Here is a 25763-nt window from a genome sequence, read left to right on the forward strand (position 1 = left end):
TAATTTTATGTCTATTTTAGACTTAAATATGTGTTTGTACGACCAGTATGCCTGCCAGGCTTTTTTAATTCGTCTCTCGACTTCTTGAACCGGGTCGCGATCCTTGACAGTTATATTTTGACCGGAACCCTAAAAATGAGTTTTAGCCGATATAACAAAACACGTGCTCATTATTTTTTTGCTGCTTTCAAACATATAGGTACTCAAACCAGCCATTAACTAGCAAGTTGCTTGAGCATCACTTTCTATAGGAGTTAGAAGATTTAGTAACTTTTTAGTACTTTGGAGGACAATTTCTCCCAATAGGTTGAGTTTGGGCACCTAAAAAAAAATACGTGTCCGTTATTTTAGACTACTCTATACCATATATCAAAATGAATCAAATCGTAGTCGGACAGTTGGGTACCCTTCCTTGTAAGATAAGAGCCGAATTCAGCCGATGAAAACGGTGGCCCGTTGTCGGTGACTAATTGTTTCGGCAGGCCAAAGCGTGCAAATAGTGTTCGTAAACAATCAATTACCATAGAAGCAGATCCCGTTTTAATTTTTTCGACCTCTATCCATTTAGAGTGAGCGTCAATTATAACTAAATAATAAACATTATTAAAAGGCCCCAGAAAATCTTAGTTTAATCTCGCCCAGGGTTCCTCTGGCCACGGCCACGAGTGCAGCGGCACGGGCGCCGGCGCAGGGCGCTGCGCGCGGCACACGGCGCACTGCTCCGCCACCCGCTCGAAGTCCGCGTCCAGTGTGTCCCACCAAACGTAATTCCACGCGATCTGTTTCATCTTTACAATACCGGGGTGGCCACCGTGTAATTCGTTCCAAAACCGCAACTCGTAAAGATTTTGGAATAACCACTCGATATCCCCATATTAAACAACCCTGGTCTATATGAAGAGATTCTTTTCGATTTAAATAAGGCTTTTCTGACTCACTGCTATTATTTGGCCATCCGAACATAACGTACCCGTAAATTTTGCTCAGAACGGGGTCTTTCGCCAACTCACTTTTAACCTCCTTAAAACTAAGTGGAAAATCCCCTTCTACGAAATTTAAATAGCTATATCCCTCGTCTTTTATACTCGGCCTATTCTGACTAACTAAAGGAAGACGAGAAAGAGCGTCCGCATAACAGTTCCGCTCTGATCGGATAAATTCAATATTAAAATCATACGCGGCTAACTTTACCGCGTAACGCTGCAAACGGCTTGCCGCAGTCACCGGTAGCCCTTTTTTTTACCAAATATGTAGCTGAGTGCCCTGTGGTCCGTCCGCAACGTGAATTTCCGCCCGTACACATACTGGTGGTGTTTAGTGACACCAAACACGATCGCCAGCGCCTCCTTGTCGATTTGCGAGTAGTTGCACTCGGCGGCGTTCAGCGTGCGCAGAGGTGCTCCGCGCCCCGTTGAGTCAAGGCCGCGCCCAGGCCGTAAGGGCTGCTGTCCACTGAAAGAATTAGCGGCAGTGATGGATTATAGTGTGCTAAGACTGGAGCACTGCTTAACACTTTTTTAATTTTTTTAAAGGCGTCATCACATGATTCGTCCCAATTCCATTTAACATTTTTCTTTAAAAGACTGTACATTGGTTTTAAAATATCGCTCATATTAGCACAGAATTTTGCATAAAAATTAACAAGCCCCATAAAACTTTTAAGTTGTGTTACATTTGAGGGGGCCGGGGCATTAACAATAGCAGCAATTTTTCGTTCATCCGTATGCAAACCATACTTATCAATTCTATAGCCCAGGTAGTTTACACTGTCTTTAAAAAATTTACACTTAGCAAAATTAATTCGTAAGCCGTTCTCTTAAACGTGAAGGAGTCAGTGTAAAATTTCGTAGACGATACAGGGGGAACAAGTAGATATTTCCGTGAAGGCCTGATGGAGGAGAGATAATTAAAACGTTCCTTTAGATATGGAGGAGTAGAGGGGTTGAAAAGAATGCTATAAAGAAGAGCGAGAATATGAGAGTTTCGGCGAAGACGTACAGGGAGCCACTTAAGCTGTGGACGAAAGTTGGAAATGTGAACGTAGTTAGGCCAAATATAAATCTGAAGCAAAGATTTTGAAGGCGCTCAAGTTTATTGAGCTGGTCCTCAGTAATATCCAGATAACTGATATCAGTATAGTCTAAATAATATAGGCATAAAAAGAGATTGTGAAAGGAAGAGGAAGAAGTAAAGTAAGTATCTTAATGTAAGTCCAATACAATTTTATATCAAAAGTGGATATTCCGTGTCTTGGAATTCCTTATGACGCGTGTAAAATATCATGAATGCAGTAACTCCCCAGTAGGTATCTGATAAAGCTGTCTCAGCTCTGCCTATATAATATGCGCTCCGTCGTAGTTGGCACACAGGTTCACTGATTACTTGACGGCTCACAGATTCGTTAATATTTGTTTGAATTCAATTAAGTTTCAGTAACAATGTTGCGTTTTGGCTATTTGTGGGTTCTAGCTTTATTTATGGGTAAGTTGTGTTTTTCACGTTTTTTTTTTTTTTTTTCTTTTTGCACAATAAAACAAATTACAAATGGCGGACTTCATTATCTATAAATCAACATAAGGCAAAATAGACTTGCGGCCCAATTCAAACTTTAAGGTACGTCAAATATTAGGTCTAGATACGATATGGATCGGATATGTTAGTGTTAAAAGCGACGTTTCTTCAAACAAAAACTTCACTGATAATGACGCACTTTATTCGATCCATTTGTACATTATTAAAATCGAATCGGGTCGTTAAAATTGTACTTATCGCAAAGGATTATTGATTATAGATTAGAAGAGCTGTAAAATCAGAAGATGGTGACTACATTATGTAACGAAACCGCACAGCGTGATCTCTATCCGTTGTTTAATTCTAAACACAATGCTTCTATGAATTTTATTACTCTTCTTAGCATGCTAATGATAGTAATAAAAGACATGACCTGACAATCCGGCTTCTTCACACTTACCTTCAGCAAAGTCGCTTTGTCCCTTATTAAAGAACAGTTGCTTTTGCATTGCAGAGTGGCAGTATGCAGCGGGCAGTCCAGTGAGCGTCTATGAGTACGAAAACGTGCGCGAGGCGGACACGTGGCTGCGCCTGCACATCGTGCCCGCTACCTGGTCGGATGCCGCCATGCGATGCCAACTCGAAGGTGAGCACTGAGCCTAAGCGTGTGCCCGATGGATGTGCGACCGTGGATATCATGCTTTTAAATTTAATTTGTTGATAGCTTTAACAAACAAAGTAATCGATATGTTCCCTCAAGCAATTTGATATTTTTAGCTTTTGTGCATAAATTGTTGCAAATTGTTAAAGTGCGTTTTAGACCTGCTTTAGTGATCTCTTTTCTATCGAGCTATCGAAGGTAGAGGCAAGGAACAAAATCTCCATATACCAAAAAGTGTATGACAAAAAACCATAAATAGGTAGCGCTGCAATACCTAGAATACTTGAGAATAAAATCTAATCATAGACAGCGCACTTCACTCCGTCAATAACGCTTAGGTTCTTAGCTACTCTAGCGCTACTCTGGAGAGATTTGGAACTATTATTTATAGCTGACAGCTGGACACTTTTGCAACAATTCTGCCTAAGGAGTTTCTGTTCCATGCCGCTACCTTCCATATATCGAGCGATATTCAAAAAAACAGGATTCGAATCGATCAATTCACTGGAGTAATTTCCTCAAACCGTATTGGGATCTAAATAATCAGTACGATTTTTCAGAAACTCCGTTCTCTGAAACAACGGCACCTCAAAATGGCACTTTCGGTTTCAATACAAATAAATACACGTCAGTTGTCTCCATGCTGAGCATTCTCGGCTTTGACGGCAGACTTGGAGATCGCGCAAGTCCGATTCAATAGCATCGCCTCAGCAATCCCAGGTATTGCTGATGCGTTGCTGATACTGAGTGCATGGTACACCATTTTAGCACCGCCATCTTTGCCCGTTCTTTGTGCCCGAGGCGGCGCGCTTTCGTCTCGCCGATAGTATAAGGTGCAGCCACAGGATCTGAAACTACTTTCTACTCTCTTGTTCAATGACAGTCGCAGATTTTGTAGTGGAAACTGCGATCTCAACAAAATACGTATAATTTGCCAACCGTTCGTTTATATTTCGGCTGTACTTTTTTACTCTGAAACTTGGAGGAAAATAACCGGAGTCACCTGTAAGAGCTTACACCTCTGTCGGAAACTTCGGCTAGTGATCATATGTATTGAATGGACTGACGTTTATCTGACATGGCTAGCGGACTGTTTTGTACAGAAAATTACAGATAAGACGTCTCCAGTTGTTAAACCCTCCAAACACAGAAAATACTAGTCGATATCCTTCAAGACGTTAATAGCTTATTTGTTCAATGAACATGTTTGCTTTTTCAGGTGGTGTGTTAGAGACTCCTATGACCAACGCCACGACTGAAGTAATGCTGAACGCGATGAAAAAACACAAACATGCCTCAAACATGGTGGAAAGTCCAGTGTGGATTGGAAAAACAGACATTCGATATAAGGGAAAAAATAAGTCTTCGGACGGTAAGTTGAATGAGATTGTTGCCTACGTTACTTTTGAGGTTTAACTCTAAGAAATCCCTATTAGGGATAAGTTTGCCTTTGCACATTGCATAAATTTTATTTTTATTGTAATATCTACCTGTGTTTTATGCAATGGAGTGTTTTAATACATACTTTTCATTAAAAAACATTGAATTAAAAATCTAATCATTTTACAACGAGGAAATCCGCCAGCATTCTTGGTACAATGCCTCAGGAGCCTATTTTAGATTTAAGCTAGTTATAGTAATCCTCTGTGTAATCATATCCATTATGTATATTGTTATTGTAAATAATGATAAGAAACATGTGTTAATATATGTGTTCATAAAATATTAATATAGTGAATTACTTAGTTCACTATATTAATATTTTTTTAGCTACAGGAGGGGTTTTCATCAATAACATAGAATGGGTTTCGAGAGATTCATCCGAGTTCGAAACCGTTTACTGCGTGGCGCTGACGGACACGGGCAAGCTGACTTTCACCAGCTGTTCGCGAGCACTGCCATACTTCTGCCGCAACAGTGTCCCTAAAGGCCCCTCCAGTCCTTCCACTGAAGATTCTGCCGACAAGTATAACTATTATGATGTCGATACTAAGAATGATCGGGATGGAATACCTACATCAGTGGCGCAGCAGTGTGACGGCAATGGTAATTAATTCAACTTGTCCCTTATTCGTTTTAAGATTCATTTATATACTTATGTCGTTCTCTATCTGTAGAGGAAACTAATGCATCCAAAGACATCAAAAATTAAAAATATTTTTATGAGCACCACTTATGCAACATTTCAAAATTATAACCGTATTGGTTTAATTGTTAATTTTTATCAGGAAAAAAATTGTAGAAAGTGTGGACTATGAAGGTAGGATACATGTAAAGTCATACTTGCGTGAGTAAAGTACTGGACCCCGATCACGTTAGGGTCGCTAGATTTCTATAGACTTTGTTGTTTGTTTGTTTGTTTGTTGTTAAATACATGTACATACCCCAGGAGCGTCATATTTGCTCTTGGCATGAAAACTTAGCGTGAACCAACTCCAGAGTATTTGCTTTTGGTATTCGCTTTACCATTCAATCAATCTCTCCATTTCTGTATTTACCACAAAGTTTTCATTGGCTTAATTCCTTCAGGGTACGAATGGAAGCCCCGCACCGGCAGCTGCTACAAGTTCCACCGGGCCGCTAAGACCTGGCGCTCCGCCCTTTCCACCTGCCTCGCCGAGGGCGGACATCTGGCCGTCATCAACAGCAACACCGAGTCGACAGTACTCAAGGAACTGTACGAACAGAACAACTATACTGTGATTACTGGAACAACGATGCCTTATTATGCATCTATTGGGTTCAGGAAGTTGGATGGCAAGTGGGTCACTGTACAAGGTGAGGGTTATCAAAAGTTTTTGTTTAACAAGGGGGAAAATTGTTTAACTTCTCGTGCATTAGCACATTGATACCTGGCTGGCAAGCAAAAGATTTCAAAAACGACCCATGAATGTAGGCTAGCGAATGTAACATAAAAATTTTCATCACACCAACGCAAGAGTACAGTTCGTACCTGTACTCTTGCGTTGGTGTGATGAAAATTTTTATGTTACATTCGGTATCGGTAGCAAAGATTTTTCTACGCTTATTTTTCAAACCACGCGCTAGCCTACATTCATGGGTCGTTTTTGAAATCTTTTGCTTGCCAGGGTATCAATGTGCTAATAATAATTACATATCAAATCTAAACTAACTCTTTTAAATATTTATCATTCAAAATCATCACCAGCCAACATGAGGAAACAACTCAAAAATTACATCAAATTACTTTGCCACTCTTGTGGATAAAAATAAACTCTCTCATCAAATTTTGAAGAATAAAGAGAGCCTTTCCGGACTGAGATGATAAAAAAAATTTTGCTATGTGATTTTAAAAAGTGACTTACGCTCTAAGCAATAATATCTATTTAGGTACATTTATGGTCAAACTGAATTCAAGCTTATGATTAAAAGATTTTTCATCATATAGCTTTTTGCACTAAGTTATTAATACTTATTAAAGTTTTTTTTTTATTATTCTGTAGGAGAAACTCTCGCCGAGGCTGGTTTCGAAGAGTGGTCCCCCGGCGAACCCAACGATCTGGGAGAAGAGAACTGCGGAACCATATACTGGGATGGACTGCTCAACGACGCCCCGTGCGACGCGCTGTACCCATACATCTGCGAGAAAACCCCAAAAATTAACGATTTTGACTTTATTCCTTTCACTAAACAACAGTGAAAGCTAGCATGCCACCAAATCTGTACCCCTAGTGTAAATAAATTCGATTTCGAAACGTGACGAACGCATTTGCGTTTAGTCTCATTTTGTATTGGATTTAGAAAGAGCGCGCCAAGCGGGACGTTTTGAAAACTCAAAATCCTATACAAAATGAGACTTAACGCAAACGCGTTCGTCACGTTATGATGTCGATCAAATTTACACTAGGGGTACTGACCGCCCTAGCGCGTTGATTTGCGTTCTCGCGTGCGATTTCATATATCAAGCGTGACTTCAAGTATACAGTCGATAGCGCAAGTCATGCTAAGCGGTCTGGGTGCTTAGCCAACATGCCAATCGTTAACGGTCCGTAGTCATCTCTCTCTATCACTCTTCCATATTAGAGCGACAGTGACAGTTGCGTTTTGTTCGGTACGGAGCGTTGACGATTGGCACGTTGGCTACACAGCCTGATATTACTAACCTACTGTGATATTGTATTCAGTTCATGAAATAAAATTATATTTAAACCGAATTCATCTTGTTCCAACTAGCTTATGAGGCTATTATTTTTGACGTTATTATAACGTGCCATAAATTAATATAATTGTATATATATTTATTCTTACATATTGTAATATTGACAGTGGTGGAATTTTTTTTATTCAGTCTCCCGTTGACCACTGTAAAGGGCTCGATACCAGGGATCGGAAACCGGTATTTTTTGTATGGGAACGAAAACGGTATTTTTTCGTTCTTTGTTAATTACTTCATTTCTAATTAGGCAAACTAATAATACGAAGTCGTTATCTGAAAACATCACTGAGTCCTACATTTAGAGTATAAAATAAACCGAAATATTATATGGTTATTTCGATGTTTTTGCAAAAAACCGGTTCCGATCCCTGCTCGATACATCGAGATGGATTTTTATTTGTATTCACTTTGTATTGATTTAATTTAAATGCAGTATACGCGATATAGTTCGTGTCATCCACGATGACGCGCAGATTTCTCAAATCTAACCTTTGATAACATGATAATACGAGAAAATTTTAGTGGAGAACCAAACAATGGGATACAATTTATCACTTGATCACCTACAAATTTCTTGTAGTTCAGGAACAAAAAGTGGGAAATAATTTCCCACTTACTAAAACCTAAAAATGTTGACTAAATCGTGTCCTTATCACAATTCTTTTCAAGCAAAACACAAGGAAAATAATTTTGGTTTATAATAGTATTCAGTGTATGCATTTAGCAGATTTTTTTCGCACTTAACCTCAAAACACGAAAAAAACCGTTATTGTTGCAAAAAAATCACAACTGACTTTGTCTTTGACGTATGGCCACAAATGTGAGGTCACAGAAAAGTGTTGCCATTTATCAAATTCAAAATGTTACTAATATTTTAAATCTGTATAATTTGTATCGCTGAGTGTTGCCATTAAAAAATATAATTTATTTCGTAAAAAGGAAGGAAGTGGGATATAATTTCCCGTTATTAGATTAATGGATAAATTGAAATTTGGTTTTGAATGACACGCAAGTAATGTAAATAAATGAATTTCCGACAAAGAGGGCACTTTGGGGAAGTAAATGAGAAAATTAAAAAAATGCATGAGTGTCGTGAAACACTCGGTTGGAACTTGGAACGAAGTTAAGAAAGGGTCGTGACGGGTTTTCGTGACAGAAAAATCTTATACTTGATTTCGCCTAGTAGTCCCCATCCGCCAAGTCCGTACCGTCCGATAAGGTAATTCGTTCCAAAAAGAGATATATGTGTTTAAGTTTACAAAATTATTATTATTTTTGTTATGAAGGAGATAAATGAGGCTCCAAATAGAATAATAATCTTTCATCAAATAAAATAATTCTTCCTCGCGTTGTCCCGGCATTTTGGCACGGCTCATGGGAGCCTGGGGTCCGCTTGACAACTAATCCCAAGATTTGGCGTACGCACTAGCTTTTACGAAAGCGACTGCCATCTGAACTTCCAACCCAGAGGGTAAACTAGGCCTGGTTGGGATTAGTCCGATTTCCTCACGATGTTTTCCTTCACCGAAAAGCGACTGGTAAATATCAAATGATATTTCGTACATAAGTTCCGAAAAACTCATTGGTACGAGCCGGGTTTGAACCCGCGACCTCCGGATTGCAAGTCGCCCGCTCTTACCGCTAGGCCACCAGCGCTCCAAATAGAATAATAATATAAACAATTAAACATGGCTGCTGCGTCACCTTTTACTTTGTCTTTCCTTCGCGCTATTCTTGAACTTGGTATTGAAAAGATTGTGCGAATTTGCTATTAAAAAGATAACCTCTGCCCCATACGCCCGTTGCTGATACTGACAGGCCAATTCGAACGTGCACCTGCCATCAAACTGATATTAGACTATATATTAATTTCATAATAGGGTTGTGTCCATCTACAAATCTTAGGGCAGAATTGTATCCCACTAAATTCTTTTGGATTATAAGAACATGTTAAACTACTTTTAGGGGACCTGTACTGATCATATTTTTGTAAATATTGAATTTAAAATATCTTTTGCCACATGTTACGTGACCAAACTCGAAACGTCATTGAAGATTCTGATGACATCACAACTCTCGGATTGACACTGTTGACAGTTAGGCGATAAACAACAAATGACAAATGTCAGTTGACAGATTGTATCTTCTACGTGTGTATGTAGTTATGTGTCAAACCGTAAACTGTGACGTCACACAATTTTCAAAGAGCGTTTTGGGCGCGAAAGCATATGTCAAAATATATTTTGTTAATTTAACATATTTAAAGCCGTTTTTAGTATAAAAGTCGAATTTTAGGACAACTTTTAGTTAATATAGAACGTAATAAAAGCGTTTCAAAAAATTGGAAACAACCCTATTAATAAAAATAATAATAATGAATATGGTAATAGGATCTGGTCTTCTTGCATTCCAAAAGCTCTGAACAGCTTTCCCATCGATGTTATTGAAAGCATAAATATGAAACCTAAAGAAGAAAAAAAAGAAGTAAGGTTGCCAGAGCTCAACGAGGGGGGGGGGGAGGGGGGGCGGTTTTAGGGTCGGCAACGCGCATGTAACTTCTCTGGAGTTGCAGGCGTACATAGGCTACGGAGACTGCTTACCATCAGGCGGGCCGTATGCTTGTTTGCCACCGACGTATTATAAAATATATATGAATGTAAAAAGACTGAATCATATTTAATTGTAACTAAATAAACAGGGGTTGCATCCCCATATCCTTGCCTTAGTCCACAAAATATACGGTCTGATTCGAGGAATGATTAAGGCACGTGTAAGATCTTGGAAAGAACTTTAAAAGATTGATAACAAAACGACATGTCAAAATTGACGTTTATTTCGATTCCGCTGTGATCCTAATGAGATCTATCTACGTTATTTCTAACATCAAAGTGAAATTTGTTGCCCGAATCGAGCTGCTTCTATCAATTATACGACAGAATTCTTTGCAGATACATTAGTTAGAGCGAGACGCCCGCGCAAATATTATTAATATCGGTTTGATGTTAAACTACACGTGCGAATTGGCCTTCGAGTACCTATAGATATAAGGGGTGCGCGAGAGCAGCTCATTTATATATCTTCGATAGTTGCAAGAAGGACCAGGAATTTAAAAAAACTCATATTTTTGAACGATTAAGTAACACTACACCAATCTTAAGAATGTCTCGTTTTAAGTTATTGTGTCTTGTTTTATTCACGGGTAAGTCTTAAAGTCGGATCAAAAGAATTCTGTAATGCACATTTTTAATGTCAAATTTCTATGAAAATATTTATTTATTTAAACTTTATTGCACAATAAAAATAAGTACAAATGGCGAACTTAATGCCTTAAGGCATTCTCTACCAGTCAACCGTAGGGCAAAACAGAAATTCTCGAATGTGGGTGCAGTGAGAAAATAATTTAAAAAAATGACAACTATAAGTAATTTTGAATAACTATTTACAATTTTGGACATTAATAACATTATTTACAATGTTACACAAATTATATTACAAATATAACATTTCCACACTTGTGATGTCAAACTTGATACAGTATCTTAGAGTCTGACCAAGCTATGCATGGTATTTGCAATGTCGAAGTGTGACTATGTCAATATTAATGTCAAATTGCTATGAAAATATGAAGTTTATAATGATGCTCAATTTGTTCAATTTAATTCGATGCAAAGTTAGCTTACACGGACTCTTAGGTGTTTCTTTTTTTTCTATTTACTTAGTTTCTTCTACTTTTTCCTAATCAGAACACGAGACCGAATAGGCTTAAACATATGCCTAATATTTTTGTAACACCTTGAATCTACAATCAAAATACTGTTTAAAGTCATAAATAACAATTACGTTGTATGTGCAGGTTGGCAGTACGCAGCGGGCAGTCGCGTGACCGCCACCGAGTACGAGTACGTGCGCGAGGCGGACGCGTGGCTGCGCCTGCACATCGTGCCCGCTGCCTGGTCTGACGCCGCCGTGCACTGCCAACTTGAAGGTAAAAAATAGCCTTACCTAGGGAACATTACAATTTGATCAAGACGAAATAAGAATCACCCTAATTTTCATCAACATGAAACAATGCAAGTTAGTGGTGAGTGACAATAGTTGGAAATGTTATCCATGTACGCTCTCCTTGTTCTCCCCTTCTTCCTTTTTGCTTCAACTCTTCCTTCTATGATGTTTTTGATGATTTCGTCGTGTAGTAACAGGTGTCCAAGCATCTTTCCTCTTCTACTATATATATATGGTTCTCAACAAACTTCTCTTTTCTCCTACTGTACGTAAAACCTCTTCCTCAGTCCAACTGATCGAACTTGCGACCTTTCGGATCACCGGCCCGGTTGCTTTTAAAAAGTGTGCGAATCGTTCCATACCTTTTTTTTACACGATTTTGGGAGGAGTATAGCGGTAGGACGTATCTACCGTAAGAATGTTTTATCCTGACGGCACCGGAGGCCTGAGTTATAGTTACTGAGAATTCACCAGTACGCAGATATATCTGCGAACGACTCCACAAATTACTTTTTTTATACTGTGTTTTACAGATGGTGTGTTGGCATCTCCCACATCTGAAGCCATTGCGCAGGCGATGCTAAAAGCGATGGAAAAGTACAAACTGGCTTCAAAAAGCGTATCGATTGGAGCAACGAGCCTTTTCTCCAAGGGAGACTTTAAATCGTTAGACGGTAAATGAATTAAATAGCCGATTGTGAACTACTCTCTTAAGTAGGTAACATGAATTGCTTAGTAAAATATTTCTTGTATGATTGAGTATTCGGTGAAAAAATTCAAAATGTTGTTCTTGTTTTTAACAGGAGCGGAATCTAAAGATGAAAGTGAATGAAATGCTAATTATCAACGATTTGCTTTTCTAAAAGTAAATCCTTTTCACAGGAGAAGATCTCGCTGATAGCTTGGAGTGGGCCTCAGGTGAACCGGACAACGCCTTCAACGCTGAGAATTGCCTGGCGCTAGCCGGCGCGGGCAAGCTGGCCGACATCAGCTGCGCTAGAGCGCTGCCTTACTTCTGCCTCAAGAACGTCCACAACTGCTCCTCCGATAATGAAGTCACAAGTCCCACACCTGGGCAGCCGGCATGCGGCAAAGATAGTAAGATATGCATACCCTGACTGTACTATACCGGCTTACGGCTGTCGTCTTTATTATAAGTATTAATTCACGTAATCGAAGAAGACAACAATCAATGTGCATTAACGAATCACTTGTTTTTAACCTTTTCGACGCCGTGTCAAATACAAAACCTGTCACTTGGACGCCACGTCACCAAAATGTCAAAACAGAAATTTATCTTTATGAATATGTTGCTCTGTGGTCGGTGACAGATTAATCCGTTGTTGGCGTTGAACCAGCGGATCGGATATATACGTCGTTGGCGTCGAAAAGCTACCAGCCGTTATCTAAGTTATTAAAGCACAGTCATTTGAAATAGACTTATAGGTGTAAATATACTTTTATGAACAATCTTGGATCAAGTAAATTATTTATTCATAAAAGCAATGAACCCTCTGTTCACTTGAACTGATGCATTTAAGTGTTTAATAGCTCACTGCATTTTTAATTTATGTTTTTATTTGTCAGGGTACGACTACAAATGGGAGCCCCGTACTGGCAGCTGCTACAAATTCCACGGAGCCTCGAAACCCTGGCGCCTCGCCCTGGCCACATGCCAAGCCGAGGGTGGATATCTGGCCATCATCAACAGCGGCACTGAGTCTACTATTCTCAAGAACCTTTACAATTCCAATACAGACGCAGTCACTGGTGCAGATCAACCTAAACATGCATTAATTGGCTTCAGGAAATATGAAGATGGCGAGTGGGCGACGATATTTGGTAACTAAATGTTCACAGTTCTCTGCTTATCCATGAGTATCCATGCCGACGTGCGAGGCGCACTGATATGTAAGCAACAGAATCGGCTTGCGTAACTGAGTATGTGTACTTAAGTATATGTACCAAAACATTGTTTTAAACTTCGTTCGAGTGTTATCGGTGAATAGTTTTATTACGTGGCTGCTGGAAAACACCTTGAGCACGAACTTCTGGCCGAAGGGTGGGGTATTTCGTCGGTCCCGTAGGAATTCTACATAGAACGGGTGACGCAGTAGAAAACTCTTGAGTCGTCAAAATGATTTATACTTTTCAAGATATAGATGATGTTCGTCTGTAAGGTATATGAATATTTTTTTGTTTTGTAAATAATAAATAATCATTTTTTTTTATTGACAGGTGAGACGCTCGCGAACGCGGGATTCGCGAACTGGGACGTAGGCGAACCAAGCAATGGTAGTGGAGTAGTGAACGAGTACTGCGGTTCCATGCACATAAACGGGTTGCTCAACGACGCTTCCTGCTCCTGGAAGTCACCATTTATTTGCGAAATTACCCCATCCAATTTTTGATACTTTCTTGTTTATAATGTCCTATTAATATCTTCTTTGGCCGTTTTTTGACACATTGCAGGGTATTATGCTAATTTTACGGTTTAAACACGTTTGTTTTTATAGTCGCGCGACATGTTTCGGAAAGCCTAGCTGCGCGGCGAACGACAGTACGCGACGCGCGACTATCGCGTGACTACTACTCATGCGCTGTTAGCGTTTGAAATAGAGACAACCCCCTTATTCATAAAACTTTACGGGTCTGATTTAGTTAAATTATGTTTTATCCCTTTCTTCGAACACATCCGTGGCAGCCTCGGAATCCGTGACGTACCGGATAAGCTGCAGGAAAGTCGCCTCCGATGGTATGGCCATATAAGCCGCAGACCAGTAGACTACGTCGGAAATAGATGCCTCAACCTCACTGTCCAAGACCCTAGATCACGCGCCCGCGGTAGGCATAAGAAGCGCTGGCTGGACGTCGTGACAGCAGACATGAGAGCGAACAATCTCACACCTGAAGATGCCGAAGACCGGGCAAAGTGGAGAAGATTAAGTAGGAAAGCAGACCCTGGCTCTAGGCCGGGAAAATGCTAGGTTGAAGAAGAAGAATGATGTTTTATCCCTTTCTTACAAATACATAAGTCAAAATGACAGATAAAGACAAACGATTCATAACTAATTAAGGCCAGCAACGCGTTTATGAATAACGCCATTAGGCTTTTTGAAGCATTTCGCACGAGCAACAAAAAATACGTTAATTAAATTGAAAAATATACATTTTTTTTATCGATCGGTCATCTAAAATTGATTTGAATAAGCTTTTAACTTTTGTGTATTACCGATAAAATAAGTTTCTTTGAATAGAGTAACGTTATATTATGTTGGTATAGACATATTGGTTGGTTTGACGACCGGTTTGGCCTAGTGGGCCCCTGCCTACGAAGCTGATGGTCCCGGGTTCAAATCCTGGTAAGGGCATTTATTCGTGTGATGAGCATGGATATTTGTTCCTGAGTCATGGGTGTTTTCTATGTATTTAAGTATTTATAAATATTTATATATTATATATATCGTTGTCTAAGTACCCTCAACACAAGCCTTATTGAGCTTATAGTGGGACTTAGTCAATTTGTGTAATAATGTCCTATAATATTTATTTATTATAATCAATCAAAAACGTTTAAATTTACTTTACATATAAAAACGTTTTTAATTGTTATATTTGATATTATCCAAATAAAGTTAATTGATTCACGCAGCTTGCCTATAAGTACGGGAAAGTTGATAAAACTGTGACATTCGACTTTATCTGAGTCATGAACTTGTTTATTTGGTGATAACCATAACCTGCGATACATTTATAGCTTAAAATAAACTCGATTTTAAAATCAGCACTGGTCTGTGAGCATGGTAGCCACAAGCGAGTTTTGTGTTTAGCCATTTTTTAAGAAAAGTTAGTTTATATTATTAGTTTATGTTATTTGCATCACATTTGAAATAGCTAAGAAAAGTTAAAAATGTCATTTATAGACTTAGATTAGTGAATATTTTGCGAATATTCGCTTATTAAAAATGTTGATTATTATTTCATGATTGATTTTTAATCTTATTTAAAGAATTTCTCCGTCTTTCAATAGTTTTAATTTTATGGTTACTTAAATTATTGGGTCCAGCGGACCCCAAAAGCGACTAAATGTGTTTCAAACTAGGGCGCGACTGTTCTAGTGTTATAATTTCTTTTCTACGCGAAATCATGTATATGACCCGATTATTTCTCGGGGGTAAATAATGATCATGAAATATTCATAATTTTTCCTGAAGATAAACACACAATATACTCGTATTTTTTACTACAGTATGCTATACCTATACCTACTTGTATTAAAAACTTACTGAATTAAATACAAAAATGTAAAAATCGCGTTATGCGTTACTTAGGAAGGGAATCAAGCTTAAATAAAGCACATTAACGTGGATATGAAGAAACAGTTTCTGGATGTCATTTTAGTAACAGAAAGACCAAAATATGTTTTGAGTATTTTAATACTAAAATAATATAATGGGTAAAATTTTATCTATCTCAAGGACCGTCTCCGTCCAGATTTAATAATTATTAGTCTAATTGTTAACATCACAAACGGTCAAAGCTAATTTGACTAATCTGTATGATATGTATGTAAGTACTTAGCAATGAAACAAGTGCGTACGATGGAAGCTCGTTTATTACTGGCGCGCAGGCCAGGATACAGCGGACGCGCGGACAGAGGCGCGCGGACGTCACATGCATACATGTCATCTCCTCCCGTTTTAATTAAGGGAACCTGAGATGAAGAAATAAGCACTATTATAATATAACAAACTTATTTTAAACCTTATAATTAATTGCCTTAGATCTAGGTCGTAATTGATGACGACGTTGGGGATCGGGTGACGAGTTATCGGTCGAAGGGATAACCTGATCTTCGTTACTAGTTTCTGGTGAATCATTAAGTACTAACCGTCGCTCAGTCCCCATGTCCTCCCCCTCTGCTTCGGCATCCTCCCACCTCTCCTCAAGAACGGGTTCATTCCCTAAGTCCGAGCTAATAGTAGCTGGATTATTCACTACATCATTGTTTAGATCCGTTGATTGGTCTTGTGAGACTGCAGGCGAGGTGATAGAATCCGGAATCGCATCTGACAAGGTACCAGAGGATGTTACTGCTGAATCGAAGGTGTGACCATTATAGCTTTTGTTATTGTTCGTATATCGCAATATTTGGTCAACGTGGCGTCTACAATTTATGTTTTGGTCTATTACGTAAACGAGGTACATTCTACAACCGATTTTGCTAATTATTTTACCTCTTGTCCAATATGGTTTACGATTTTCAAAACATTTAACCCAAACGTCTTCGTTGACGTTAAATGAACGCGCTTGTTTACCGGGCTGGGCCGGCTGCGAGGAATGCATCGCGTCAGCAGTTTTGCCTTGCGGCGGTACTATGAGGTCTAATCTCGAACGCAACTCACGGCCAAACATTAGCTTTGCTGGAGTTTCTTTCGTTGTACAATGCACGGTAGTACGATATTCGAACAAATAACTCTGTAATTTACAATTTAACTGACTTATACATTGTGATTCTTGTTCTATAATTGATTTAATCATTTTTTTACAATTTCGTACTGCACATTCGGCGATACCGTTGCTAATTGGGTGATATATAGGTGAAGTTACATAATTGACACCCATCATTTTACAAAACTGATTAAATTCTTGGGATGCAATTTTAGTATCATTATCTGACACAATCGTATCAGGCAGGCCAAACCTCGTAAATAATAATGATAACTCTTTAATTAAATGTTTCGTAGTAGTACCGCAAGTCATGCCTATACATTCAACCCATTTGCTAAAAGCGTCTACCACAATCAAATACGTTCTTTGAGCTACAAGCATGTAGTCAATGTGAATGCGGTGCCATGGCCCCGGTGGCTGGCTCCAGCTGGCGGGGGGCGCGCGAGCGGGCGCGGCGCGCAGCGCGCTGCACACGGTGCACGCGCCGATCAGCTGTTCGATGTCGTGGTCGATAGCGGGCCACCACATACGTGATCGAGCATTGCTTTTAGTTTTAACTATGCCTAAATGTGATTTATGTAGCTCTTGCAATAATTTGTATCTTAACATTTTTGGAATTATAACACGATGTCCTCTCATTATACAACCTTTTTCTAATTCTAAATCATTCCTGCAACGGAAATAAGGTTCAATTTTAGAACAGCGTATTTTGCGCGGCCAGCCTTGCTGAATATATTTTGTTACCGTAGCTAACGTTTTATCCGCCGCCGTAGCATTCTGAATGTCTTTATAGGTTAAGGGTGCTAAATTATATAGTTGCAACGCGTTAACGGTCAGTACACTGCACTGGTTTACAAGTGTGTTCCCCGCCGCGTTATCTACCGATGACGGGCATGCGCGCGAAAAATAATCAGCAACTGTATTTTCCTTACCTGCAGTGTATTGAATAACGTAGTTATACGCGGATAAAAATATAGCGTATCTTACTAACCGGGAAGCCGTCATTACCGATATACCGTTCTTTTTCCCGAATATCGCTAGTAAAGGTTTGTGATCGGTTTTTAGGATAAACGGTTCCGCGCGGCCATACAAATATTGGTGGAATTTTTTAATTCCGAACACCAACGCGGTCGCTTCTTTATGCAGCTGACTATAGTTTCGCTCACTGTCCGTCAGCGAGCGGGAACCATAGGCAAGCGGCCGCTCAACGCCATCGACGCCTATTTGGGACAAGACCGCACCAAGACCCGCTGGGCCAGCATCTACGCTGAGAAGGAGACGCGCGCTGGGGTCAAAGTGCGCCAGGACGCGCTCGGACGCCAGCTCCCCCTTCATCCGTTCGAAAGCGGCTTCGTGTCGCGGCGTCCACTCCCACCTCGCGCCCGCGCGCAATAATTCGTGGAGTGGACATAATATGCTTGATGCATTTTCTACAAAATTGCGATAGTAATTTACTAGCCCTAGAAAACTTTTAAGTTCCTTTATATTAGTCGGCCGCGGTGCGTTTACTATAGCGTCTACCTTTTTAGGACACTTGTGCATTCCATTTTTATCGATAATATGGCCCAAATAATTAACGCTCTTTTGGAAAAATGCACATTTATTTTTTTGTAGTCGCATGCCGGCGTCTTGAAACCTTTCGAAAACTAACTTTAGCCGGCCTAAATGTTCGGATTTTGTAGCCCCCGTAACACAAACATCGTCTAGAAAAACGGCTACACCCTCGATACCCGCTAGCAAGTTCTCGATAGCTCGCTGGAATACCGCCGGCGCGTTCGCGAGACCAAAAACGAGGCGCGTGTACATAAATAACCCTTTAGTGGTATTTATTGTGGTAAGCTTTTGGGCTTCGTCCGAAAGAACAAACTGGTTATAGGCCTGACTGCAGTCTAACTTCGAATAATATTCACCCCCACTTAATTTAGCAAAAATATCCTCTATCCGAGGTAACGGATATTTGTCTATATAAATATCATTATTAACAGTGAGAGAATAATCCCCGCATATTCGTACGCTGCCGTTTTGTTTTAAAACCGGGACAATTGGCGTTGCGTAATCGGAGTAGTTAACGGGAACTAGAATGCCTTCCCGCGTAAGTCTCGATAATTCATTTTCTACCTGAGATTTTAACGCAAATGGCAATGGTCTCGGCTTATAAAATTTAGGTTTAACGCCTTCCTTTAATTGAAGCTTCACCTTGAACTTATTAAAACACCCTAATTCGTCACGAAATAATGGTTCAAAATTTGATAACAATGTTTTTACTTCGGGATCAAAACATTCGTTTACAGCAATTTTATTATTACCTACTGCAAAATATATATCAAATTTGACCATAAATTCACGACCCAATAGCGGATTTGCACCGTTTTCCACAACATAAAACGATAATTGCCTCGTCACGTTACGATAGGTAACATCGGCCGCAAATCTACCCGCGGGAGTGATTTTATGACCGTTATAGAAACACATTCTCACATTGACCTTTTCTAATGGAATTCGGATGAAATGTTTTTCATATAGTTCATAACTAATTACATTTGAACCTGACCCCGAATCTAGTTCCATGCTTAATTTTACACCATTATTAAGAACGACAGGAATTAATATGGGATCGTAATTGTCCCCATGTCCTCCCCCTCTGCTTCGGCATCCTCCCACCTCTCCTCAAGAACGGGTTCATTCCCTAAGTCCGAGCTAATAGTAGCGATATTATTCACACGACTGGACGTGCACACTTTCTTAAGATGGCCTTTTTCGTTACACTTTTGACACCGGTACTGTCTATACCTACACCTATCCGCCGCGTGATTACGAAGACCACAAACATTACAACGGGGAGATGAGTCCGCGCTGTCTGCCGCGCGGCTACCGTGCCTAACGCGGCTCCCGTGACCTCCGTGACCTCCGCGGCCGCTGCTGCCGCTTTTCGTCGTGCTCGTCCGGAACACTGGTTCCTCCTTGAGCACCGCAGGGGTGGCCTTGGCCTGACGAGCACAAGCCGCCTGCTGAGCTAGCTCCAACGCCTTAGCGAACGTTAATTTCTCCACGTCCTGCTCACAGAGTCGGTCTCGTTCTGGACCCGCATTGAATCCCAGAACAAAACGATCGCGAAGCATCATTTCCAGAGCGGTTCCGAACTGACAGTGAACTGCCAGTCCACGAAGTCGAGCCGCCCAGTCTTCGATCTTTTCGCCGTCTGCCTTTACCGCGTTGTAGAATTTCGCTTTATCCGTGAAGGTAGACCTCTTTGGTACAAAGTGTCCATTGAGTAATCCGAGCAGATCCTCGTACTTCTCTGTTTCCACATCCTTTGGGTGCGCGAGGTTTACAAGTAGCCGATATGCGTCATCCGAAAGATGCGTTAATAAAACCGCTTTTTTCTTCCCCTCGTCCGTAATCGCATTTAATCCTAAAAACTGCTTCAAACGACTAACAAATATTTGCCAGTCCTGCGTATTAGGATCAAAGCTAGAAATACTGCCTAAATAACCGGACATTTTATAACAATTATAATATCTACGCGCGGGTATGCACCAGCCTCGTTAGCCACTGATATGTATGTAAGTACTTAGCAATGAAACAAGTGCGTACGATGGAAGCTCGTTTATTACTGGCGCGCAGGCCAGGATACAGCGGACGCGCGGACAGAGGCGCGCGGACGTCACATGCATACATGTCACTGTACCCCTAGTGTAAATATTTTCGACAGCGAAACGTGACGTACGCGTTTGCGTTAAGTGTCATTTTGTATGAGATTTTTGACGCTCCAAAACGTCCCGCTTGGCGCGCTGTTCAAAAACCCGTTTCGCTATCGACTAAAATTACACTAGGGGTACAGATATATAATAGAATCGGCACCGTCGATAACTCCAGCTGTAATGAAGATCTTCAGTAGCTGTCCACACGGCTAAGATTTGCACATAGAAAGAGGCTTTATCAAATTACTGTCACTGGTATACCCCATTTCATTTGCGATGGCGGGATTCCACTTGAGACGGTCATTAGTATACCTAGATATTTTTCTAGCACGAACGTTGACGTCTAAGTTTTCGACAAAATAAAAACATCGACAGTCCTGTTATCGAAAAGTGCCACTTCAACGTGATAGAGGTAATACAAAGAAAAATATAGGGTAATAGGGTGCGTTAAAAATAGATAATAGTAACAAAACTATAAATTTATTTATATTTTACATAATTTAGAAAACAAATTGAAACCCTTTTGTAACTTTCTTTCTTCGTGTCACTGAATTAATTCTCCCATAAGTCACTCCATGATAAACACACACCCAAATTGTCTTTCAAATTGACACAGAATGATACAACATGTACTATATTAAACCCATTTTTGATCCCATAGCAAATCTGTGTCTGTGTCTCTGTATATGGCTACAGTGTAGGTGTATCTTAGTTTTTTATTATTAACGGTATCGCACTGATGTAATAATGACCCTCTTTCTCTTTTACTTAAATATGTATACTTCGTTGAAGTAGTAAGTATATACTTATCGATAACAAGATTGTCGATATTTTTATTGTGGTAAGCACTAAGCAAATTCTGTTCCTGCTAGAAAAATATCTAGGTATAGTCATTAGGTTTCAATAATAGATACCGGATAGATACCCGGCAAACTTTGGGGCTTCGTGTCTTACGTGTAACTGTCCAGTACTGTACCTCTAGTGTAAATTTGATCGACATCATAACGTGACGAACGCGTTTGCGTTAAGTCTCATTTTGTATAGGATTTTGAGTTTCCAAAACGTCCCGCTTGGCGCGCTCTTTCTAAATCCAATACAAAATGAGACTAAACGCAAACGCGTACGTCACGTTTCAAAATCGAATTTATTTACACTAGGGGTACTGATCCTTTTGTGTTATTATTTGACCACACTTTGATGAGCAGAGCTGGTAAAGCAATTGTTAAACAATACATCAACATTATGGTTCTATTTGTACAGTTTGGAGTGGAATCCCGCCATCGCAGATAAGATGTCGTTATAGGTGCCGTTCGGATGTCAACTTCAGCTGCTAATGCAGTGTCTGTTGCGGCGTCGTTGTTGCCACCGCTGTATCTGTTAATTTCTTTGATGACATGAGTGACGTTCGCCGCCGCATCACCGCCGCGGATATGAGGTTCATTCCGTCACTCATTTTAACAAGGAAAATATTATATTTGACGACTGGTTGGGCCTAGTGGGTAGTGACCCTGCCTACGAAGCTGATGGTCCCGGGTTCAAATCCTGGTAAGGGCATGTATTCGTGTGATGAGCATGGATATTTGTTCCTGAGTCATGGATGTTTTCTATGTATTTAAGTATTTATAAATATTTATAAATTATATATATCGTTGTCTAAGTACCCTCAACACAAGCCTTATTGAGCTTACTGTGGGACTTAGTCAATTTGTGTAATAATGTCCTATAATATTTATTTATTTATTTTATTTAAATATACAGCAGCGGTAACAACGATGCCGCAATAGTAAAGCAACTGACAGGCCTATACCGTCCGGCGGACTGTTAATCAGTGGGCTCCTTTATACATACTTTGTCACATGAAGAGCAGCTGAAATATAATATGTATTATGTTTTATGTTACTTGGTAATAGCAGGGTGTTACTTGACGACTCGGCTCAACTATACTCTCTACTTATTGGACTGTTCGTTTGCTCCAATACACCTGGCACATGAATAAACTCTAGCGAGCCAAAAATAACGTGTTTCTTACGAATCAGGGAGGGTAATTTATCTCCTTTAGCAAAATATCGGCTCTAGCAGGCATTGGCTCTTGTATTACTATGTTAGTACATATTCTTGGGTAAATATATGCACTATCCTCCGCTCTTTGATTACATTGCAACGCAATATCATTCTACAACGCTTCTTGTATTTGAAGAATCTTAGCAAAAAAATATGGTAACAAAATTCCGATACTCCATCCATCTTCTCAACCCTACTGGACACCGAAAGGATAGTGGTAGGATATCCTCGTAATATCGTCGGATACGTAGTGCAGATCCTGATACGCCTTCACCATCATCTGCTGATTGACGAGGGCGAACGGCCTTGGTGATATGCTCTCGATCGACGGTAGAGGCCGTAAGTCCAAACTCGGTAGCGCTTCTTCCTTAGGCCTCGCTGGGATGTACGAGGCCTGCGGCACAGTCGGGACCGTGTAGCTTATCATATTGTTGTACATTATCTGATCAGAGTAGCTTAATGGGATTTGATAAGTCTGTTCTGGACGCGGTTCTTCAGGAATGGGTTCCCTGTACATAGGGTTGAAGACAGTTATGTCTGGTCGGTTTTTCCTTCGCGGGCGATACTTGTAGTCCGGATAATCCTGCATATGCTTGATACGGAGTCGCTTCGCTTCATCAATGAACGGTCTTTTCTCAGTCTCATTCAAGCTCTTCCATTCTAAGCCAAGCCGCTTGGAGATCTCAGAATTGTGAAGCTTCGGGTTTAATAATGATATCTTCTTTCTTTGCAGCCTGGACCAGACCATGAAGGCGTTCATAGGCCGTTTAATGTGATAAGGATTAGGATTTCGCGAAAGTTTTTGCACTGGTTTGGTCAAAGCAGATGTTTCTATCGGGTACGCCATAGTATTTAATCACTATTTTGAATTGGCTTGAGGCATTTCGCGCTCTAATTTGGTTTACACTAAATTGGTGTTTTAAGTTGGCCGAAATTGCCGCCGCTCAGCCGGCCAGGCCCGTACTGTGAGCTGAACGCTGTCATTAGACCAACAATGGCGGGTGTACAATAGGAATGACAATTTTCCATGTATTATTTGCCGTTGAATAAAGAGCGGCGACAATGCACTGATTGCTCACAAATTGTCAAATGATACTGGTGTATGTTTTGTGCGAGGCGCGCCGGCGGGATGGTTTATTAAAAGATGGACCTGTATACTTACCTGCAATAATATCTTGTACAGGGAAAATATTTGACTGAAATATGCCCACGAAAATATTTTAGTTTTATATACAACCTTAAAAACGTATGTTTTTGCGCGCTTTTTGTGTAAGATATATTATGTTTGCAAATGACTGTGTACAGTTAAGTATGAAAATATGGGTGCCCACAACTTATTCAAAGATATGTCCCATAGCTCGTAATTCGTGGAGGGACATGTTTTTGAGGAACTAAACAAGTATTATAGGTAAATTGGGTGTCCCACGAGTCAAACCGGGTATCTGGTAGACCTCGTTGGCGATGGCGGGATAACTTGGACTCCTTTTTGAGAGACCGGCCAGACGGGGCTCAAAACCAGGACAAATGAAGAAAGAGGGGCGAGGTCTTTGCCCAGCAGTGGGACACAATAGGTTCACAATAAAATAAGATAATAAATAAAAATTAAACTATATTACAACCTCATTACGTATTACAACCCGATTTAAAGTAGATTATCACTACTATATATCAATAGTAGTGATAATCTACTTTAAATCGGCTTACTTAAATATATATCAACATACCACAATTTTATATTTCAACTTTTGAAGCAAAGGAGGTACATTTCAAGGTTATTTATTTATTTTTTGTCACTATAAATATACCCCAAAGAAAAACATAAAAATCTATAAACTATGTGACTGTACACATTTTCGCTAAAGCCATTCATTCAATGTATGTGCATTGTATTGCATGGATTAGAATCGAAGGAGCGGCCGCCTAGATACAACATACCATAGACACAGTTTGACAGATCATTCCTCAACCTTACTGCAACCACATAAGGTCGCAATGGTTACTTAATTCTATCATTACTAACGTACCTGCTTGTAAATGGTCAATTCTATGGGCTTTAGTTGAGAAAGGCGAGGCCTGTCACAATAGCCCCGTGGCCCAATGGCATAGATTTTACAAGCATAGGATTATGAGGTCTTAATGGTTCTCAGCGAGGCAGAGTTCCCTAGTATTACAGCCATACTAAAGAAGAGACGACTGAGGTGGCCTGGGCATGTGTAACGTAGCGGACTCATTTACCACGTCAAATCCTGCTAGGATAGGTTGCCGACGCACAAAGACTGGTCGGGCGGCCAATGCTGCGTTTTAAAGATTGCGTCAAGCGTTGCCTTTAACATCCCATGCACCTGCACCCAATGGTAGAAAATGGCCGAAGATCGACCCGTGTGGCGTCGTGCTATTCATGATGGTCAATCCAAGCATGATGATGCCTGGTCTACCTGTTTTTTGCGCGCTTTTTGTGTAAGATATATTATGGTTGCAAATGACTGTGTACAGTTAAGTATGAAAATATGGGTGCCCACAACTTATTCAAAGATATGTCCCATAGCTCGTAATTCGTGGAGGGACATGTTTTTGAGGAACTAAACAAGTATTATAGGTAAATTGGGTGTCCCACGAGTCAAACCGGGTATCTGGTAGACCTCGTTGGCGATGGCGGGATAACTTGGACTCCTTTTTGAGAGACCGGCCAGACGGGGCTCAAAACCAGGACAAATGAAGAAAGAGGGGCGAGGTCTTTGCCCAGCAGTGGGACACAATAGGTTCACAATAAAATAAGATAATAAATAAAAATTAAACTATATTACAACCTCATTACGTATTACAACCCGATTTAAAGTAGATTATCACTACTATATATCAATAGTAGTGATAATCTACTTTAAATCGGCTTACTTAAATATATATCAACATACCACAATTTTATATTTCAACTTTTGAAGCAAAGGAGGTACATTTCAAGGTTATTTATTTATTTTTGGTCACTATAAATATAACCCAAAGAAAAACATAAAAATCTATAAACTATGTGACTGTACACATTTTCGCTAAAGCCATTCATTCAATGTATGTGCATTGTATTGCATGGATTAGAATCGAAGGAGCGGCCGCCTAGATACAACATACCATAGACACAGTTTGACAGATCATTCCTCAACCTTACTGCAACCACATAAGGTCGCAATGGTTACTTAATTCTATC

The 25763-nt window shown here is 40.0% G+C and overlaps 5 protein-coding genes across 5 annotated transcripts in view; 2 read left to right on the top strand and 3 right to left on the bottom strand.

Annotated features, from left to right (window-relative positions):
* The window catches only part of LOC133518244 (uncharacterized), a 30539-nt gene extending 23759 nt beyond the window's left edge, over window positions 1-6780 (top strand). Inside the window, exons 8-12 of the mRNA XM_061851876.1 lie at window positions 643-748; window positions 3026-3157; window positions 4392-4544; window positions 4943-5218; window positions 5702-6780. Of these exons, the coding sequence (XP_061707860.1) occupies window positions 643-748; window positions 3026-3157; window positions 4392-4544; window positions 4943-5218; window positions 5702-6021 (987 nt within the window). The 3' untranslated portion in view covers window positions 6022-6780. The remainder of the gene's footprint in view (window positions 1-642; window positions 749-3025; window positions 3158-4391; window positions 4545-4942; window positions 5219-5701) is intronic.
* Window positions 6781-10419: 3639 nt separating this feature from the next.
* On the top strand, window positions 10420-14515 carry LOC133518131 (C-type mannose receptor 2-like). Its single transcript, XM_061851713.1, has 6 exons — window positions 10420-10548; window positions 11203-11334; window positions 11885-12025; window positions 12234-12449; window positions 12939-13193; window positions 13590-14515. Exons 1-6 carry the CDS (start codon window positions 10509-10511, stop codon window positions 13760-13762), a joined length of 957 nt encoding a protein of 318 aa, XP_061707697.1. The 5' UTR covers window positions 10420-10508; the 3' UTR covers window positions 13763-14515.
* A 1401-nt stretch (window positions 14516-15916) lies between these two features.
* LOC133518245 (uncharacterized protein K02A2.6-like) lies at window positions 15917-19370 on the bottom strand. Its single transcript, XM_061851877.1, has 2 exons — window positions 19349-19370; window positions 15917-19018 (listed from the first exon to the last, which is right to left on the bottom strand). The coding sequence occupies exons 1-2, from the start codon at window positions 19368-19370 to the stop codon at window positions 16110-16112; spliced, it is 2931 nt and encodes a 976-aa protein (XP_061707861.1). The 3' UTR covers window positions 15917-16109.
* Window positions 19371-19405: 35 nt separating this feature from the next.
* On the bottom strand, window positions 19406-20485 carry LOC133518246 (uncharacterized). Its single transcript, XM_061851878.1, has one exon. The coding sequence runs from the start codon at window positions 20300-20302 to the stop codon at window positions 19406-19408; it is 897 nt and encodes a 298-aa protein (XP_061707862.1). The 5' UTR covers window positions 20303-20485.
* A 991-nt stretch (window positions 20486-21476) lies between these two features.
* LOC133518132 (transcription factor sox-3-like) lies at window positions 21477-24209 on the bottom strand. Its single transcript, XM_061851714.1, has one exon. The coding sequence runs from the start codon at window positions 23409-23411 to the stop codon at window positions 22758-22760; it is 654 nt and encodes a 217-aa protein (XP_061707698.1). The 5' UTR covers window positions 23412-24209; the 3' UTR covers window positions 21477-22757.
* Between the last annotated feature and the right edge of the window lie 1554 nt (window positions 24210-25763).

This window comes from Cydia pomonella, chromosome 5 (assembly GCF_033807575.1).
Source record: "Cydia pomonella isolate Wapato2018A chromosome 5, ilCydPomo1, whole genome shotgun sequence".
Taxonomy (NCBI): Eukaryota; Metazoa; Arthropoda; class Insecta; order Lepidoptera; family Tortricidae; genus Cydia; species Cydia pomonella.

What these genes read in the sequence shown, in the direction of transcription:
- LOC133518132 (XM_061851714.1), bottom strand. Translation starts at nt 23,411, where the DNA reads ATGGCGTACCCGATAGAAACATCTGCTTTGACCAAACCAGTGCAAAAA.
- LOC133518131 (XM_061851713.1), top strand. Translation starts at nt 10,509, where the DNA reads ATGTCTCGTTTTAAGTTATTGTGTCTTGTTTTATTCACGG. An exon ending in GTGTCTTGTTTTATTCACGG is followed by an intron (nt 10,549 to 11,202) that starts GTAAGTCTTAAA and finishes TTGTATGTGCAG; the next exon opens with GTTGGCAGTACGCAGCGGGC. An exon ending in CGAGTGGGCGACGATATTTG is followed by an intron (nt 13,194 to 13,589) that starts GTAACTAAATGT and finishes TTTTATTGACAG; the next exon opens with GTGAGACGCTCGCGAACGCG.
- LOC133518245 (XM_061851877.1), bottom strand. Translation starts at nt 19,370, where the DNA reads ATGGAACTAGATTCGGGGTCAG. An exon ending in GGAACTAGATTCGGGGTCAG is followed by an intron (nt 19,019 to 19,348) that starts GTTCAAATGTAA and finishes GTGACGAATTAG; the next exon opens with GGTGTTTTAATAAGTTCAAG.
- LOC133518246 (XM_061851878.1), bottom strand. Translation starts at nt 20,302, where the DNA reads ATGTCCGGTTATTTAGGCAGTATTTCTAGCTTTGATCCTAATACGCAG.